The sequence below is a fragment of the Calypte anna genome, chromosome 26 (genome assembly GCF_003957555.1).
Source record: "Calypte anna isolate BGI_N300 chromosome 26, bCalAnn1_v1.p, whole genome shotgun sequence".
Taxonomy (NCBI): domain Eukaryota; kingdom Metazoa; phylum Chordata; class Aves; order Apodiformes; family Trochilidae; genus Calypte; species Calypte anna.
The window spans coordinates 5,149,449-5,169,372 of record NC_044271.1 but is presented as its reverse complement, the minus strand read 5'-3'; the positions used below and the strand labels follow the sequence as shown (position 1 = coordinate 5,169,372).

The following is a 19,924-nucleotide window of genomic DNA, read 5'->3' as shown; positions in this document are numbered from 1 at the left end:
CCAGTCCCCCCACCCCACGTATCCCTTGCAGACAGCAGAGCTGCTCCCCAGTCCCACTTTCCCAGCACCCCAAGAGGCACCCAGAGCAGCTGAGCCCAGCCAGGTTGTGCCATTCCTGGCTTTTCTTTTTCTTTCTTCCCCCCCCCACCTTTATTTATATAATTATTTTTTCCCTTCCCCTTTTCTACCCCTTGCCTTTTCCATTGCTTTTTCTCCCCCCCCCCCCCCGCCTTCCCCATCCCACCACCCCAAGCCTTTGCCTTGCCCAGGGGCTGGGAGGTGCGGGGTGGGTCTGGGGGTTGCGGGGGGCTTTGCATTGATGCATTGATCGCCCATGGTCTCCGCCTGACCTCCCTGCTCCCAGGGAAGCAGTCTCCATGGCTACTGGCCCTTCTCCTCCAGAGCAGACTGTAAATTCCTGCAGGCAAAGCCCAGCCTTGGGGGTGCGAGGGGGGGAGCCGGGAAGGAGTAACCAAAGCCAAATAGAAAGAAAGAAAGGCTGGGAAGAAAAAGGGCGTTGCTTGGATGGGGCTCTCCTTTCCACTCCCCTTTCTCAGGTCCCCAGCACCAGGGCAAGGCGCCTGCTTCCCCCCCTCCAGCGCTCCTGCTGCTGCTGCTGCTCTCTTGCAAAACTGGAATTGGCTGGGATTATTTAAAGAAAAAAAAAAAAAAAAAAAAAAAAGGAAAAAAAAAAAAGAGAGAGAGAGAAGAAGGGATCAGAGCAGCCGCCAGAGAGAGGGCGATAGACTCCACTTTCCTCCAACTGCCCTGGGTCTCCTTCCCTCACTCTCTCCTCTTCAGCAACACCAAGAGCCCCAAACTGAACCCAGAGCAGCTTTTTCCATCAGTTCAGTTCCCTTCCCTCCCTCTGTCTCACACACGGCAAGGAGAGAGCCCCTTCCTCCTCTTGATTTTTCCCTTTGCATGCTCAGCCCCTTGTTTCCTTTAAAGCACTAGAAATCCCCCCTTCTTGCCCCCACTCCTCCATGCAGACTGGGATTGCCATGGGAGCTTTGCAGATTGCTGGATTTTCCATCATTTTCTTTCTCCACCACTCTGGAAACACGCTGGCAAATAAAGCCAGTCAAGGTAAGAGAGAAAAAAAAAAAAAAAATCTTCCCAGCTCGAAGGTTTGCTGTTTGATGTGTGTCTGAGGCAGCCGGACCTCCTCTTTAGATCTGGGATTTTATACGCAGGCTGGAGAAATTAGCAGCAATAACAACAAATAGTGGAGGGGATTTTAAATGTTGCTTGCAGATATTCTTGCTTGCTGCCTTTGGTTGGGGTTGGGGTTTTGCTAAACTCTTGAACAAGTTGAATTTCTTACACTTTAATTTTATGGGGTTTATTTTATATTTTTTTTTGGGGGGGGAGGGTTCAGGCTCTTTTTCTCAAGGCAGGGGGTGCAGAGGCTGAAAATAAGGGGGGGTGAACAAATCTGCACCCATCCCAGGGGAGGTGTTGCTGTCTGGAGAGGCTTGGGGGGCTTGGCTGGGTTTGGGTGCCTGCGAGATGGGGCTCCCACCCTGGGTGAGGAGGTCTGGGCTGAGGGCAGGGATGGGGATCCAGAGCACTGGGAGGCTGCACCCACGTTTGTGTGTTTTCCATGGGGTTGAACCTCTGACTGTTGTGCTCCGGGGGTCTGGGCTGCAGAAAACTTGGGGGAGCTGAACACAGCAAAGCCTGAAAACCACAGGAGCTCTTGCCCTGCCTCTAGCCCGTGCCATGGTTATCAACTTCAGGCTTTTCTGTTTCACCCCTCCTATGCCCAGCCAGACTTTCTCCCACACAAACGTACACATGGAGCTTTATGCATGGTCTGTCTATACCTTGGGTTTCCTATAGCACCTCTATATTTAGCTCAGATTTTGCTCTATCCACACGCACAGGAGCGCGCGCACACCCAGCCCCGGGTGCGTGATCCCCTTCCCTGTCTCACAGGGGTTTTTTTTTCTGCTTAATTCTCCTCTATCTATACAATCTGTTGTTTGTTTTGGTTTTTTTTTTCTCTCTTTCCATAGTGCAGAGCAGTATGTAAGATTTATCAACCCCAGCTCTGGCTCTTGCTATTGTAGTAGCTGCGTGTTTATGCGTCCGGCGAGATTAAATAGAGTGTGAATGAAACGTAAGAGCAGGGGAGATAATTAAAGATCTCTTGCAGGCATTAGTAATGAGCATATTTCACCCATGCACATGGTCACCCTGAGCCCTGTCACCGACAAAGTTGGAAAGAATTTCAAGGCTATTGTCTTATCTGGCTTAAAGTGTTTTTAAAACAATAGGGGACTTTTGGGGAGGGCAGTCTGGGCAAGCACAGGGGAGATTTTCCAGGGCAAAGGTTTGGTGAGAAGACATCCAGCTTCACGTAAAGCTTTCTGATTTAGGCTTAGAAAGGAATGCTTAGGTTTTTATCCCCCTTCAAATTATCTTGAGTGTATGCATTGCTTTCATTTCTTATCATAATATTTATTTATTAAGGCCTTTTGGTTTCCAGTTCCATTTAAGCCTGAGCCAGAATTGCATTAAAATAGCAAAGTAAAATTCCATCATGCAGAGACTTGACAGATCCCTTCAGGGAAGGAGAGGGGTGGAGTGGGGGTGGAGAGAGGTGAGCTCAATCCTGTGCCGGGGTAAATCACCTTCTGGATGCTCGGGATGGTGCAGCTCCTCCCAGCCCCCAGCAAGGGTGCTGGGCACACCTGGGGGGTCCGGGTGGGGTTTGGACTGGAGAGTTAATCCCTGAAGCTGCTGCTGGGGGATTCTGTGGGCTGGTGAGGGTCAGGCAGCTGTGGAAGGGTAAGGGTTGGTGCCCATGGGGGTATGAAGGATCTGGGCAGGGCTGGACCTTTTGGGATGAGGCTGAACTGCTGGACCCGGCATCACCCACGACAGATAAATCCTGTGCTTTTCCTAGGAACCCACTGTTGCCTTTTTTTCTGTGTGGACAAGTGTTGCTGAGCTTTTCTGAGCCACTCCATGTGGCTGGGACATGCTTTAGTGGGATCTTTCTTAAAAGCGTCAGGAATCCCCCCTGCGTCTGCAGAGGATGCCCCCAGGATAGGGTACAGGTCACCCCCCCACCCTCACCAAAGCCTTTGCCCTTTCCACCCGGTGACTGTCACGGGCTGGGAATGGCTCCTGTCCCATCAGATGGGTTTCTGTTGCTGTGATAATCCTGTGCCATGGGGAAGGCTTCCTGGCTCTTTTCTTGTGCTGAATTACCCTGGAAAGTTTAGTCTGTAGGGAAAGAAGGATTTAGCTGAGCCATCCGCCGGGCCTGGAGGGTGTCTGCCAGGGGACCTGGCTGTCTGGGGGGTTTATTGGGTCAGTTTAGGGCTAGGAAAGCTTTCAAGAGGAGAGCTAACAATATAAATCATAGACTCATGGAGTGGTTTGGGTTATCCAAATAACCCTGGGGGGGTAAGGGGGGTGGAAGCCTGACAGGCTCTCAGCTGGGATGAAGTTTCCCTTTAGTCCCTGTGCTGAGCCTTACCCACAGCTCTCCTGGGTTTTGGACAGAAATTGCCACCCCCAGCCCCATCCTGTCACCCACCTGTCTGTGTCACAGCCTGTCCTCAGCCCCCACCCCCACTGGGACTGTGTCCTTGCCCATCCTCTGTCTGTACCAGCTCCCTCCCCATGCCACGGGGAGGTTGGAGCCCAGGTGCTGGTGGATTTGCACCCTCCTCTTGTACCAGGCAGCACCCAGATCTGGCCTCACCCCCCCCCATCACTGGAGATCCCTCCCAGGACTCCCCACCTTTTCCTGCAACCCAAGTGCACGTCCCCTGGGATGGGGCTGGGGAACAGTGCAGGGAGGGGGGTGCAGCATCTCCCTGGGGAGGGCTCAGCAGCTCAGTTTGCAGCCCCTGGGGGTCCCACAGCCCCAGTTACCCCCCCAGCATGGGGTTCTGAGTGGAACCATGACCTCAGCCTGGTCACCCCTGGCTAAACCCATCCCTTTTGACTGGTGCTGTGTGGTTGTCTAGGGCTGGAGCCACCTTCCAGCACAAGTGGTCAGGTTTGGTGGGGATGCACCTGCAAAGCCAAAACCACCAGGGATTATTTTTTTTTTAAAAAAATTATTTTTTTTTTAGATTTTTTTTTTTTCAGGAATCTTAAAATTTTCCAGTTGCAGCCTGGAGATGCTGTTTGATTCCCCTCCCCACCAAACCTCCTCCCCCTTGGCCTCTGCTTTCCTCCCTCTCATGCATTCACAGTGTGTGACTGTTGTGCCTGTCCCCTCCACCCCTCTGAAATATGAAATGTAAAACTGTAAACATTTCAACATAGAGCAGTTCAAAGGAGATCTTTGACTGAGGGCGTCTAACATGCCTGTACTGAGATTAAAAAAGGGGAGGGGGGGTTAGGAAGGAGGGAAGAAGAGTTTTTTTGTGACTGCCAACAGGGGTATAAATATTCAGACACCTCGAGTCTTCCAGTGGGGAGATGTATTGCTGTCTCCAAGCTGCTCAGGACAGCGGGGGGGTTGAATTATTTTTTTTTTCCTTTTATTTTTTATATAGATTTTTCCTCTGCAGAGAGTCGCACTGGAGTGATCCATTTAGGAAAAATATATGCATGAATAACCTTAACCTTCACTTTCTAAATTATAAGTCCTCTGAGAGGCTTTAGGAGAAGCTGGGGATGGCAAATAAAGTTTGCTCTGTCTCGTGGTGCCAGAGGGGGCCTGGCCAGCTGTGATCCAATGAAGCAGCCTTCCCACTGCAGATCTTGAGGTTGTTGTTCCCAAAGCCCAAAACAAACACATATTTTATTATTTTTTTTAAGGCTCTGTCAGCCTGATAAGCCCAAGGAACAACAACAGCAATGACAATTCCCCAGGGAGGTGAAGCTCTTGTTGGTGGGGAGCATCAAACCCTCCTGGGAGAAATTGTGGCTGAGTTGAGACAAAGTGTTTGGGGTTGGCAGAAGGAAGTGGGATGGGGATGGAAGGAAAGTTTCCAAGCCAGAGGATGCTGGATCTGGTGGTGGATCTGGGATCTGCCTGGATGATCTGGGGATGGGGAGTTCAACATGGCTCCTTGCAGTGCTGTGAAGAGTTGATGGGGGGGAGGAAAACTCCTTTTGGGGGATGGGAAAGCAAAACTTGAGGTGGGGGATGCTGAGTGAGATCTGGGTGGGGGGTGATGGGCTCTGGGCACGAGGCAATGGGGTCCCCAGGCTGGAGCCCTTCCCCAGGTCTTCTCTGCAACTTGTGATTCCTCTTCATCTCTGCCCATCATTCTGCAGGGCCAAGCACTGAGGCTGCACCCAGGGGGTCCCACCCACTCTTGGGAGAACTGGGTGGGTGTGGGGGGCTCCATCATGAGCTGAGATGCAGAGATCCCTTCTGACCCGACCTGAGTGCAGGGACCCTCCCAGGGACCTCAGGTGTGGCACCACACCCCCACCCTGACCACCTGGCTTCGCATCTTGAGTTCAGATGATGCGTTTTTGGGCAATTTGCAGGAATCTGCCCCACAGAGTATCCTCCTCCCCTCTGGCCAGCCCCAGGCCCCCATCCTTTCCAGGCAGGATGGCATCAGCTTCACTGGAGCCACCCAGTGCCCTGTGCCCATCCCACTGCAGCTCAGCTCCAGTCACACTCCTGAGCTCCCCGGGTGAACAAATGATTAATAAACTGCACCACAGTGTCTGAGGTGGTTATTAATACCCTGGTAAAAAGAGCTACTGAAGTTATAAAGCTTTAATTTGGCATTAAGGCCAAGTGGAAACTCCGCGTGGCTGCCAACAGCTACACCCACATCCCTATACAGACAGGCTGTTAATATAGATGCCTATATAAAAATAAAGAATAAAATTAATTTGTAAGAGAAAGCTGAAGTGCTTCCAGGAGAGAGAAAAAGGACAGTGGTTCGGTTGGTTTAGAGGCTTTCTGGTGGGTTTTTGCTGCTCTGTCTTGTCCCCCTCCTCAAATTTATTTGGACTTTCAGCCTCGGGATAAATCCGTTTTTTTTTTTTTTTTTTTTTTTTTTTACTTAAATAAAACAACAAACACAACAAGGAAGTGAGGAAAAAGCCTCAATCCAGGCTCTAAAAATATAGGAGCTATTGCTTTATTCCCCCCCTCCCCTCCTCTTCCCCATCCCGTATCTCGAGCTCCGTGACACCGCGGGGACCGGGTGGCACCTCCGCCTCCCCCTGCGGGCTCGGTTAAAGCCCTTTGGCTGCCCGGTGGGTGCACACCGGTCCGGGGGGGGGGTGTGTTAGTTGTGTGTCTCTTCCCCCCCACCCCAAAACCCCCTCCTTCCCTGCTTTTGGCACGCTCGAAATGGCAGTGGCGTTGAAGCCGTCTGCCTCCGCTGCCTTTGAAATGGAGAATAAAGCTGCAGCTGGAGCGGAACGGGGCCCAACAGCCAGCGCTGGAAAATCCCACCCACAACGGAATAAAAAACATCGCCCCAGGCTCGGGGCGAGCACCGCAGCCTCCTGCCCTTCACCGCAAACCCCCCGGCGCGGCGGTGATGCCGAGGATGCTCTTGCCCTGGGATGAGCTCTGATGAGTCCCCAGAGATGCGGTGGGACGGGGAGGTGGGGCAGGGGGAGAGCCTGGCAACCAAGCGGGGCTCTCAACATCTTCATCAGAATGAAACTCCCTGCCTGGTGCAGTGGTTCCCTGGTTCCGGGGATCACGATGCAGCCGTCTGCAGTGGTCAGTTTGGGCTCGTTTTAGGCAATTTTGGGTGAAAAAAAGGGTGATTTTGGTGATTTGGGCGAGAAAGGATGGAGGGATGTGCAGGGAGTGCCTCAAATAAACTCCACTTGGCTTTGGGACCTGGACTTGAAAAGGTGCTCCCAAGCAGGGTGGAGCCCAGCGAGGAGTTTGCAAGGGCAAATAGGAATGGGAACATCAAGAAGGATTTTTTTTTTTAAAAGAAAAATATCTTCCCTTTGCTTGGCTGCAGAGCACCAACCCCTCGTGCTTTGGTGGTGGCTGGGAGCACCTGCAGCCTGGATTTTGGGATGGAGAAAATTCTCCTGTAGGAAAAGCAGACTGTCCGGGTGGCAAACCATCCCTTCTTGTGGGAAAATGCCTCTTGCATTGACAAAAATGTAGAAATTTAGTTTTTCAGAGGGCTGGGTTTTATTTTAATGTGCTACATCATTTCTGAAGGGTGCTGCTTAGGAGGCAAAATTTCAGTATTCTGAAATTAGGATTTTTGCCAATCTTGGGATGATTCCTGGGGTGCTGAGGAGGGTATTTTTTCACTCTTCCCACCCACACACATACACACATACTTTTTTCCTTTTTTTTTTTTTTTTTTTTTTTTAAATAATCTTGTAACCTTTCAGAATGTCTCCCACTTTGGAAAAATTACGGAGTGGCAAATTTATAATGTTTTCTTTTGTACTTTTGCTTCTGTGTAATCTTTCCAAAATTAGAGAAGTTTTGAAGTTACAGAATGGAAAGAAAAAAGAAAAAAAAGAATAAAGTTGTGGGAGTGGGAAAGGCTCAGCATTGTGTTCAGCACCACGCAGACCTTGTTCATTGTCTTGAGTTTGAGGGTGCAGAAGGGAAAAGAAATAGAAAATCAAACCTCTAAAAAAGTGAGATTTCTGGCAAAGGGCTGGGCAAATGTCAATGATGTGACATCTGATGGATGCTTCACGTTTTGGGTAGGTTTAGGGGAAGGAGATGGGGGGTGATGGATGGGCTGTGCTGGTTGGGTGGTGGGTCCCACCCGTATGTGAGGTACCCAGGGTGCTGGGACCCAAATCTCACCTTGAGTCTGTTGACTGAAAGCACAGAAATGGGATTTATAACTTGAGGGGGGAAGAGTTGAGGAACCGTGCAGGGTTGGAACCAGGATTTGCAAATCTTGTGGCTCTTTGGTTTGGTGTTGGTGTCACATCCCAGCAAGGGATGCTGGAGGTGCTGCAGGCTGTGATGCCCAGGGGTGATGGAGGAGCTGCTCCTGTACTCCTCAAGATTGAAAACATGGGTGGGCAGGAGTCACCTCTGCTACCTCCTCTACTCCTCAAGCTTGCAAACGTTGTCTTTGCATCCCCTCTGCATCCCCTGAGGCTTTTGCAGGATTTTTTTCCACTGGTGGTGAATGGCAGTGCAGTGCAGTTTGGAGAAGTGGGGTGGAGATGTGGTGGGGTGGTCGTGCTCCAGGGTGGGGACAACCTTTGCAACCAAATGTGAAGTTTGGCTGGGGAGGAACCAAACCTGAGCCACGGTCAGCTCCACAGAGGGACAACAACCCCTCCATGACACCCTCTCCCTGGGGATGCCAGCTGGGCTTGCAGCACGGTGACACCGTGACCAGAGGTGACAGTGCCAGCCGGGAGCAGGGTGCCAGCCCCCTGTTCAATCCCTCCATCATCATCTCCATCGTGGTGGGTCAATCTCCAGGCTGTGATTAATGGCCCAAGGGAGGCCGTGGTGGCCGTGGGCCATGGCTAATGTCAAATAACAAATATGAATGCAGGCTGTAAATATTTATACAATGCAGAGGCACGTGCCGCCTCCCCAGAGGCAAAGCTCTTCCCCCCCCTGGCTGGGTGATTCACATCTCCCAGGAAAAATCTGCTGGGGTGGCCAGGAGAGGGCTCAGGCCAGCACTCCCATGGCCATGGCCCGCATCCCAGTTGGTCTGGTGAGGCTGCTGCCAGGATATTTCATGTCTCTGGGGACATCCCGGAGCACTTCTCTTGTTGGGGTTGCTGAAAAGCAGCTTTTTAAAGGCAGCTGAGAGCTTTGCAGCTTCAGGGTTCTTTGCAAGGGTAGAAGAGCTTCAGATTTCCCTTCCCTGGGGGGATCTTCCTCATGCCTGGGGGAGGGGATGGAGGTAAACCCCCCTGGGCTTCCCAAATCCCATTAAAACCTCCTTGGCGAACCCTTGGGCATCACTGCTTGAAGCCATCACCAGCCTCAAGCATGGTGATGTGGTACCTGATGTCCCAGGTACCAGAGCTCTGCATCCCGTGGAAGTGGGCTGAGGGGCAAAGGGGGATGAGGGGAAGGCAGGATTTGGCTGTGTCCCCAAGGAAGCCTTGATGTTTTTCCCAGTTCTCTCCCTCCTGCTTCCTGCTCCCAGCTCCCAGGTTTATTTAGTGCGGTCCCTGCTAATTCCTGCACATTCCTCTGCTCCTAAGAATAGAAAGCGATGACGATTATTTGGGTGACTGCTCAGCTCAGGAAATGGCTAATTGGAGACAGAGACTTTCACCTCTGCTGGGCTGGCTCCAGCCTGGACTACAGGCGCCTGAGCCATGGTTCCAACCATCAGAGAGGCATGGGGAGTCTTTGGGTGGCTTGTACCCATGGGTGATGGTGTTTGGGAGCAAACCCATCACCGGTGGCATCAAGGCTGGGTGTGGTGACACCCCACACAGCAGCACCGGTCCCTCCGAGCCTTCCAGGTTCATCTGTGGGTGGGAAAGCTGGAGGGCTGCTTGGTGTCATCACCTGGGGCAATGGCTGTCCCCATCCTCCCCCTACCTGTCCCCTTGCAGATGTCGACGAGTGCGTGGAGGGCACTGACAACTGCCACATCGATGCCATCTGCCAGAACACCCCCAAGTCCTACAAGTGCATCTGCAAGTCTGGCTACACCGGGGATGGGAAGCACTGCAAAGGTAGGGGAACACCCAGCAGCCTCAGCCCCTCTGACAAGTGACAGTCCCAGCAGGCCGGAGGCCAGTGGTGGCTCATCAGCAATGTCCCCAAGTGAAAAAAGCTCCCTGTTTACCCCAGCCCACTGCAAACCTTTTATTCCCCCTTTCTGCCCCAAACTCCTGGCTTGGTGACACTGGGGATGGTGAGGAATGTGACTGCCCCTGCTGGCAGTGGTGGCAGCTGTTGTGCTCCTATTTTATCTGTAGAAAAAAACATGAGAAGCTTAAAAATAAGATACAGAGATAGAGGTGATCTAGAGATACAGATACAGGTGATAGAGACATGTAGATGTGGTTTGAGGTATAGAAATAGATGGAGATATGGACATAAATGTAGATGGTATAGGTAGAGATAGAGATAACATAAATCAGATAGAGATTCTTGGAGGAGTGGCAGCAGGAGCAGGGCAGGGTCTGAATTCCCCGCTCTGCTCAGAGCAGGTCCAGGGTTGGGATGGGCTGAGTACAATTAGCAGAGGGATTAAAAGGCTCCAGGCACCTCGAGGCTTCGCCATGGAGACGGCTGCTCTGCCCACCACCAGTGTTGGGAAATCCCGTGTGATTCCCAGAACCTGGGTGTGCCGAGGTTTTAAGCGGTTGGGTTCGCTGGAAGCCCAGGGTCTGTGTTAGGGAGGAGGGGAGATGTTTTTGCAGGGTGTGGAGGGATGCTGGAAGTGATAACGGAGCTGGGGACCTGCTGGAACACTCGGGATGCAGGGGCAGCCGGGTTGCAGACGTGCTGGGGGTGGGGGGCAGCACCCGTGCAGGGGCTTGGATCTCCTCCCGGGACAGCCCCGCAGCTCTCCTGCTCTCCTTTCTCTGCAGATGTCGATGAGTGTGAGCGGGAGGACAACGCAGGCTGCGTCCACGAGTGTGTGAACATCCCCGGCAACTACCGCTGCACCTGCTACGACGGCTTCCGACTGGCACACGACGGCCACAACTGCTTGGGTGAGGGACACTGCTGCGGTGTTACAGCCCCTCAGCAGCTCTGGCACCTTGGGACCAGCCTTCTGCCTTTCTTTGCTGGGCACCTCCTGAGCTCTGACCCCCCCAAAACCCAGTGCAGAGCCAGGGGAGTGTGGTGACACTTCCAGGGCAGTGAGGGGACACATCCTGTGCCGCGATGGCTCAGCGGGGAAAGGATTTCTCCCCGTGGCACAGGGGTCATCCCGAGGGAGGATGCGTGGGGCTGGGAGAAAGTCCCACCCCCAGCCCCATCCCAGAGGGATGATGGGGGGTAAGGCAAACCCGAGAGGGTTGGGTTTTGGCGGTGCTGAAGGCACAGCCTCTCCTGCTCCTCTGCCGAAGGTGGGAAGAGGCTCTGGGGCTCACCCAGGCTCTGCTCGTGCTTGAGGTCAGCCCTGCACCTGCCAAAATAGATGAGTTAATAGCAAATACGGTGGGGATGGGAACCAGCGAAAGGGACTGGGTAAATAATCCCAGCGCCAAGACAAACCCAACATCTGCCTACGGAGGGCCGCGCATCCTCCCCGCCGCTTCCCACCGCCCCAAACTCCATCCGGCTGCGGGGAAGCCAAAGCTCCCGGCACAGCCCCGGCACCCGCTTCCTCCCGCAGCACCCACGGCGGGGATCACCGGGGCAGAGGGCCGTTCACCTTCCCTCCGCCTCGAGCTCGGGCTCTTTTCTAATTAGTGTTTGCAGAGGGGTCATTAATGAGCTCATCACTGGGAGGAGGAGGAGGGGGAAGGGATTATGGACACATGCGTTTTGCATTAACCACCATCACCGGGATCTTTGCAACCTCCTCGGGGAGGGGGCAGATTTACACAGCTGGGAGGAGGCGCGGGCGGGCGGCTCTGCCTTCCTCTCCCGGGGGAGGATGAGCCCGAGGAGAAGAAAGGAAAACCGGGGCTGGCGAGCCACAGACGTCATGTGTTTATAGAGTGGGGTGGGAGGGATGGAGGTGGCTGGGGAGCAGCCGGGCGAGGGGGGACTGGGGGGGGGGAAGTCCCAGCACACCTCCTTGAACCTTTCCTTGGCTCGTCCTGGCATCTTGGCTGCGTTGCTTTGCCATGGGGATGATGCAAGTTTATTCCTTGGAGAAGATTTTGCAGAGGAAGATGTGGAGACCCTGCCTGGGTTTGCTCAGTGGCCGCTCTCAGGGGGCAGCAGGGATGGAGCCCCCAAGGGTTTTCCCATCCTCCTCTTTCTCCCTCAGCCTGGCTGTGCTTTGCCCAGCCTGCAGGCATCCCCTTTTAGCAAAAAAAAAAGAGAAGCAGAGCAGAGGGTGGTGCCCAGGCTTTACTGGCACCGTGGGCAGTGGCTGAGCTGGAGGTGGGTCAGGGTGCTGGAGCCCACCAGCCCCCCCATCACCCACCCTGAGCAACCTTTTGAACCAGGACAGGAATTTGAGCCCTGGTCCTGACACAGGCCCTGCTGGCTTCTGCCCATCTCCCTTGCATTTAATAAAACAGGTATTAGAGCAGCAGAGTCTCATTTCAGCCATGGGGTTTGAACAGCTGCCTCCTCATTTTTGTGTGGAGCTTGAAGGAGAGGTCGCAAGATGTTAAACCCTTCTTATAAACGGGGGGGATTTGAGGAGAGTTATTGGCATCTGCAGGACATAGCTTGGCTGGGACGAGCCTTGGAGGAAGCTGCAAGCCTCCTGCCATGGCAGAGGACGTCCCTTTTGCTTCTGGCTGCAGCCCAGCTGTCATCCCTCGCCTGCCCCACAGGCAGCCAGGTGTGAGATGATGTTTTCAACACCTCCTTTCCGAGGTAGCTGGTCTGGGGGGTGCTCCTGGGCTCTGCTCCCACTGCACTTTCCAGCTGGAGCTGCAGCCCTGCTTCAATTTCTGAGCATCCCCTGGGCTTCCAGCATCCCCCGGGTCTGGGGCACAGTGTGAGACACTGGCACTGCTTGGGTATCCATCCATCCATCCCTCCATCCCCTGACCCAAAAGCAAGGTGCTGGGTGCATGCCATGGAAGCCCCCCTGGCTTGTGCCATCACTGAGCTGCTATTCCAGTGCTGCTGGTGGGGCTCAGCTTCCCCCCTGGCTGCTGTCTCTGCAACACTCGAGTTCACAGGAGGTTTTTTTTGGCACGGGGCTCCTCGCTCCCCGGCCTGATGCCATCACCCAACCTTGGGACCAGAGGGAGCAGGGGTGGCCATGGTGGAGGTTTTCCTCCCTGGCCCAGCCCAGCATCCCCATTCATTTGACACCTCAGGGCACTGGTGGGTTCGGCTTGGACTACTGTCCCCAAAAACCTTCTGGAGAGAGCAACAGGATGGGGCTCTGCATTAAATGAGGGATTTGCAGGGATGGAGAAGGAGCAGCCTGGGGCCAGGGCATCACCCTGTGCACTTCAGCCCCTTCCAGCCTTGGTTTGTTAAACTGAACCAGGCACAGGGGCAGCAGCCCTGCCTGGGCTTTGAGTCTCCTCACAAGTAATTATCCCTGCTCTGAGCTAAGGTTTCCCAGCTCCCCTTAATCAAGTGCAGGCATCCAGTGATGGGCTCGGAGAGGCTGAGAGCCAGAGGCAGCTGCAGCCAGTGTCCTGTCTGAGTATTCTGGGTGCTTTGGGGTTCCCAGGACCAGGAAAATCCTTTCCTCTGTGGTTTGGCATTCCCATCTGTGCAATGTGACCTTTTTTTCCTATCAGCTGGGGAAACTGTGTGGCTCTACCCCCTTCATCCCCTGCAACCCTCAGGCATCTCTGGGTTTTTTGTTTTTTTTTTTTCCCTTAGCTCGGAAATCACAGATTGTAAAGCAAAACTGACCTGCTCCATGGCAAATCTCTCAGACCTTATTCCCCATCCTCTCAGTGCCAGGCTCACTCACCCTTGGCCACCTTCTCTCTGCAGACCTGGACGAGTGCTCGGAGGGCAATGGGGGCTGCCAGCAGACCTGTGTCAACATGATGGGCAGCTACGAGTGCTTCTGCCGGGAGGGCTTCTTCCTCAGTGACAACCAACACACCTGCATCCAGCGCCCTGAAGGTTGGTTGTCAGCATTTTCCCACCCTAGGCCACCCTCTGTCTCCCAGATTTTGGGGGCAGGTCCCTCTCCCTTCACCCTTGCCCAGTTTCAGATGCCAGTGTGGGTTCATGACCCTGCTCGGTGCTGGGAATTCACAACCCAAGTCCCTATGAGCAGGTTGGGAGAGGCTGCTGCAGGGCTGAGGAACATCTTTGTGATAAAACCCTCACAGGCCCCTTTATCAAGCACAGTAATACCCAAGGGAGGATGTTAATCCCACGTCCACAGTGTTTTATTAAATAAAAGGTACCCTGAGATACTTACACCACCCTGCAAGGCTCTTCTCCTGCCAGCCCTTGTGCAGCACTGAGTCCTTCATCTCAGTATCAGCTCTAAATTGCTGCCGTCTGGAGCAATCTCTTAGCCAAAATAGGAGGAAATGAGAGATTTTTGCATCTCTGCTGATTTTTATCTCTGCTGCTTAGGAAAGCCAGCTGAGTGGTTTTGCTTCCCTCCTTCCCCCTTCCCAGCTGCCTGGCTCACCCCTCCTCAGCTCCCCAGGGAATCCTACCCAGCCCAGGACAGTTTGGTGGTGGCATCTCCCATGTCCCCATCCCCTCTGATGTCTCGGGGAGATGAGCTGGCTGCTCCCACCTCCTGGTGACACAGTGGGTGGCCCTTGCTGAGGACAGGGATGCAGGTGCTGGGGTTTGAGCTAATTTTTTTTTTTTTTTAACTGGATGGCTGCAGAGTCTTGTTGGCCCAGGAAGGTCTGTGCTGCTTCTGCACCCTGAGATTGATCTTGCAGCTCCTACATACGTGGTCCCTGGGCTCTGGAGCAGCTGTGGAGAGAGGGTGGTCCCCAGACTGTGAGCCTGGAAAAAGCAGAGGGCTGAAGACAATTTGGAGTTTGATGTTAAAGCCTGTTCTGACTTTACTTCTGGCTCTTGGGCACTGCCAAGGCAGAAGCATTCAGTATTAGAGAGCTAAACCTCAATATTATGGCTGCTTCCTTCCTTCTGGGGTCCTTGCCAGCTCCTTCTCTCTCTTCTCCTACTCCTGGCAGGAGTTTTTCTCCTTTCTTTTTGTTTTTTCTCTTTTTCTCATTCTCCCTCTTGCTTTCTTCCTTCCTGACACAGAGGGGATAAAACACTGCTGGGTGAAAATCCTGGGGGATCCCAGGCCTCCCCTCCCCCTTGCAGCACCGTGATCCTCTCCCTTGCACTGGCCAGTCTCTCCCAGTAAGCAGAGTCCAGGGGTTGGGACTCACTGGGTATTGGTACTTTAAACCCCTACTGGAGCCAGGAGGGATCTGCCAGGCAGGTGGTGGGGAGCAGCCTGGGACTCCAGGCTCCAGTCTGTGGCTTTTTACCCTTCCCTTGCATGCTTGGTGCATCTCAGCATCCTCCTCTGGGACACCCTCATCCAAGAAGGATCTTCCCTCACCCTCTGCCCCAAGCTTTTGGCAGCTCAGGTGTCAGTTCACTCCACAGTTTATGGGCTTGGCCCTGGGGCTCTGTGCCCCCCCTGAACCTGGCTCAGCCCCCCCCAAACCCTTCCTTGCTTGGTTGAACACAGATGCCTGCTGGGGGTCTGGGATCCCAACCTCGCTCACCCCAACTCCTTGTCTTCCAAAAAAGAGCTGCAAGGCTCTATCCCCTGGGTGCCAGGCAGGGCTGCTGTAGGAGAAGGGTCTTCCCTAAGGCAATGGGAAGGAATCAAATGCTCAAAGCTCCAGGGTGTTTTTTTCCACCTTCTGGAGGTGCTGCCCAGGGTTTTCGTGTCCTTCCTAAGGTCCTCATTTGCAATGTTTTTCCCTCGTTCCTCCCCTCTCCCCATCCCTGTCCCACCCCAGACATCCTCCTGTGGCTGTGGGTCGGTGCCAGCGAGCTTTTGGAGCTTCTCTTCTTTCCCTTCTCTCTTTTAGAAGGAATGAACTGCATGAACAAGAACCATGGCTGTGCCCACATCTGCCGGGAGACCCCCAAGGGGGGCATTGCCTGCGAGTGCCGCCCCGGCTTCGAGCTCACCAAGAACCAACGTGACTGCAAACGTAAGGAGCACTCCAGGGATGGGGATACAGCCTCCAGGGACCCCTGACATTGTCCCCATTGTACAGGCCCCTCCTGGCCCTGCTGCAAAGCCCGGAGTCCCCCTGGCACTGGTTGATTTATTGAGCCTGAAGCCCCCTGGCCTCCTTTTCCTCTGGCCCTCCCTCTGTTGCCCTTGCAGATGATGCTCCTGGCATCCACCTCTGCCAGGAGACCTCGTGTCCTTGCACTGGGAGGGCTGAGATGGAATAAAAGGGGGTCCCAGAGTTGCAGCATTCCCTGTCCCCATCTCCCTGTCTTTGTTTTCCTAATGGGATATGAACAGGGCGAGTGCAATTGGCACAGGAGGAGCACAGGAATCCTCTCCCTGGGGGTTGTTGTGCTCCCAGCCTCTCTGATCTGCTGCCAGCATTTTGCTGGCACTGCCAGGCTTGTTAGTTGGTTATGTATGTGTTGATGGAATTATTTTTATTTTATTTCTCATTTGCTGTTTGCAACAAACCTGTAAAATGGATGATGAGATGAAGTTTTAATCCCATGAGCCAATTTTCCCTCCCAGCTAAATGAACAGTACACTTTTCCCTCAGGGAGGGCTGGCAGGGATTCCCAGGAGCACTTGAGTCATTCCAGAGCTTGGGAAAGTCCCACCCTTCACCTGTAGCACCAGATCCAGGGGCAGGGACAACCAGCCCCCTCGTCCCGTTTGCTTGGGCTCCACCAGTGACATTTAGCAAAGGGAAAAGCCACAGAACAGTTTTCAGCTTCCCAGATCCTGCAGGGAAGTTTGGAAGAGCTTTAAAAATCATCCGGGAGGGAAGGATCTCTCCTAGGGTAGGGATGAGATTTTTCCAAGCAGCCTCTCTGCTTGGGGATGTTTGGGACAAGGTGACAGCCAGTGCTTTGCCTTCCACAGTGACCTGCAACTATGGGAATGGGGGCTGCCAGCACACTTGTGATGACACCGACCAGGGCCCCAAGTGTGGCTGCCACGTCAAGTTCCTGCTGCACTCCGACGGGGTGACATGCATAGGTAGGTGTGACAAGGACACAGGGACACGGGGTGTTTGGTGGCTTCTCTTCCTTCCTGGGCAATCTGCTCTTGGTTGATGAAGTGTTGGTTTTTTTGGGTTTTTTGGGGGGGATGTGGTGTTTGCATTGGCTGAGATGGGAGGAACTCAGTGGATGTTTTGGGGGTGCTGTGGGTACCCGCCGGATGCAGGGATGTGTCACAGCTGAACCACGGGGAGCAAAGGTGGCCCTGGGGATGCTGGAGGGGACATCTGGGGACAGGTTGGTTGTGCCCAGGTGTGGGCAGAGGTCCCTGCCTGCCTCCATGCTGCTGGAGAGGGAGGAGGATGTCCCATGTCCCCATTGTTTCTGTCACCAGAAGGAGAGGGACACTGAGGGGACAGGTTTGGCCACGCTGATCTGTTCTGACTTGGAACTCAGGAACAATTGTCTTGCATTAAAAAAAAATTAAAACAACAACAAGCCCAAACCCCAACAACCTGACAACTCAACCACCCCCAGAATTGTCCTTTTCCTGTGTGTGTTTTCAAATTGTAAAACATCAAACAGAGATGGAAGTTTTACTGGTTTCAGATGCTTGAGCTGCTTAACAGCTGATTTGATTTAAAAAGCTGTTACATTTGGGGAGTGATTAAGTCCACAAATTGCTCTAGACATTTGAGTTCTTATTGCAAAATAAAAAAGAAAAAGGAATTGAAAGCAAGAGAGAGGTTTTGGCTCCCTGTGGTCCTGCTGTGCCTGAACAGAAAACCCTCAGTGCTTCCCAAAGACAGCTCCAACCTCAGGATTGGGGGCAGAGGAGCCCCCCAAACCCTGACAGCTCCCCAGCAGCTTGACGGGTGCTCGGGGCATCTGACAGGGACTTGGGGACCCTGGGGTGTGTCTGTTGGTGTGTTCCTCCTGGACAGAGGTCCCTGTGCCTGTGGTGTGTGTGTTGGTGTGAGGACTCCAGGGGGGTTGGCACCAAGTGCTGTTCCTGAGCTGCTGTGTGCAGAGCTGCTCTCTGGAGCATCCCATGATTTGGGGGCTGCTTGGGAGGGTCTGTTTGCCAAAGTCTCAGTACTTGGGTACTACAGGTGTGAGGATGGGATTCAGGGGGTTCCAAAATCATTCATCCTCATGGCCTTAGATGAAATCTCCCCCTTTCACTGCCATCTCCTACCAGAGACAGTGTAAAGAACCATGGACTGGTTTGGGTTGGAGAGACCTTAGAGATCCAGTGCAGGGACACCTCCCACCAGCCCAGGGTGCTCCAGGCCCCATCCAACCTCCAGCACTGCCAGGAATGGGGCAGCCACAGCTTCTGGGGGCAACCTGGGATAATGTCTCCCCATGAGCTCTCCCCTTCCCACCTCCCCAGGGGAAATCAAACCCAGCAAGAGAGGATTTGAGGGGCAGCACCAGCCCCAAACCAACCCCTTCACCCTTCAGATCCCTCATATCCTCTCTCCACGGGAAGGAGTCCTCTTGGCTCCCACATCCCCTGGGGGATTCCCAGCCCCCAGCCCCACCACGGGACCACTCTGGGATTGTGCTCTGGCAGTGGGGATGCTCAGCCAGCAGCTTGACAGCTGAGGTACCTGCCTGGATATTTATAACCACCCTTTCTTGTTTTACAACCAGGGCTCAGCAAACAGCCCTGTGTCGTCCCCCCACCCTGCCCCCAACCCCTGCCATCCCTGGTGCTCCCTCCGCCGCCCCTTCCCCATTTCCTCTGAAATATTTCATCATTTCAAGGGGAATAAAGTTTCCAGCGAGGGGAAACACAAACTCACTCCCCGGGCCACGGGCTTTGAAATTGTACGCGGTGCTTTTGATGGGCTGCCGGGACAGGCCCCTGGTCCAGGTTCCCTTCAGATCACACCACGGGGCAGGAAGCACGATCAGCCCCTTTGAGTGACAGTTTCATTAGGCCACGGCCGGTGTTTTTCATTTTTCCGCTTTTTATTGCTGCTTTTAAAAATGCAGATAATGAATAACATGCCTCTGAGCAAAGCGGGGCCAGCCCTAATGGCTCCCAACATGTCTGGAGGCTCCAGGGGGAGGGGGAGCTGGGAGGGGAGGCTGATGACCTTATATATTTATATTTATGCTTAAAAAAAAAAAAAAAAAGCTTTTTTTTTTTTTTTTTTTTTTTTTGGTTTGTTTGTTGGGATAAAAAAAAAAAAAGCAGCATGTGACATCTCCCTCCAGCAACCCAGAGTGCAGCACCCATGGGGAGATCCAGCCCAGGATGCCCTGGTTGGTCAATGCAGATTTTGGCTTTCTGGGAAGATTTGCAAGGCAGGGCATGATTGCAGCTCCCTCCTGGTGAAGTTTGGGGTCACTGTCCCCCAGTGAGCACTGTGGGGCCAGGAGGTGGTGGGTGTGGAGGAAATCTGATTAGATGGAGAGGGAAACCCAAGCCAGCTCGAGTTTCATGGGAGATTTCCTGACCCGTGCCCAGGTGGCATGGCCAATGCTCCCTGGATTTGTGGGGCTGGGACAGGGGGCTGGGAGCAGGGGCTGCACCAGCCCCACTGCTGGGTCACTGCTGGGGACACTGAGCAAAGGGACCACAGTGTAGGAAGGCTCTGGGACAGGGGGACACGGAGCAGGTGGTTGTGGCCATGGCTCCTCTGCAGGCATCGACCTCCCCAAGGGGGATGCAGTCCCTGATGAACCTTGGCACCCCGTGTCCCCACTGCTGGGCCCCTGCCCTCAGCCTGAGCCCCCCCGGACCAGCTGGGGGCTTTTCTTTGCTTCCCCCTCCACATGGACCCGGCCTTGTTTCTCCTCAAGCTCATCTCTCTTAAGTTGTGTGGGCAATGGGCTCCACCTGCCCCACGCATCCCATCCCCACACTCACCTTGGGGCTCTTCTGCTTCTGCCATGGGGCTCTGTTCCCACAATGGAGCAAAAAGAAGGGGTTGGTGTGCCTTGTCCCCTCCCCAAAATGCTCAGGATGAGGAAGGGACATGGATGGCTGGTGCCAGGCAGTTTCTTTGCAGGGCAAAGCTTAAGTTAATTTTCAAGACAGTGCCCCCAAAGTGTTCTAGCACCAATCTGGAGGACTGTGGCTTTCCCCAGGCTGCTCTCAGCCCATTCTTGGCTGTTTGTGTGTCCCCCAACATGTTCCCTGGGGTGCTCAGCACCTCGGGGCTGTGCCCTCCCACACCCAGCCGAATGGATGCATGGGGGAGGCTGAGCAGCCCCAAATTTGTGCTGGCCCCTGGTTTGGGGTGCAAGTGCCACCAGTGGGACTCAGTC

The 19,924-nt window shown here is 53.9% G+C and overlaps 1 protein-coding gene across 1 annotated transcript in view; it reads left to right on the top strand.

The window, feature by feature from the left end:
• Nucleotides 1-979: 979 nt before the first annotated feature.
• SCUBE3 (signal peptide, CUB domain and EGF like domain containing 3) overlaps nucleotides 980-19,924 on the top strand; it is a 33,261-nt gene continuing 14,316 nt past the window's right edge. Inside the window, 6 exon segments of the mRNA XM_030465493.1 lie at nucleotides 980-1,089; nucleotides 9,487-9,609; nucleotides 10,474-10,599; nucleotides 13,481-13,615; nucleotides 15,523-15,648; nucleotides 16,560-16,676. Of these exon segments, the coding sequence (XP_030321353.1) occupies nucleotides 987-1,089; nucleotides 9,487-9,609; nucleotides 10,474-10,599; nucleotides 13,481-13,615; nucleotides 15,523-15,648; nucleotides 16,560-16,676 (730 nt within the window). The 5' untranslated portion in view covers nucleotides 980-986.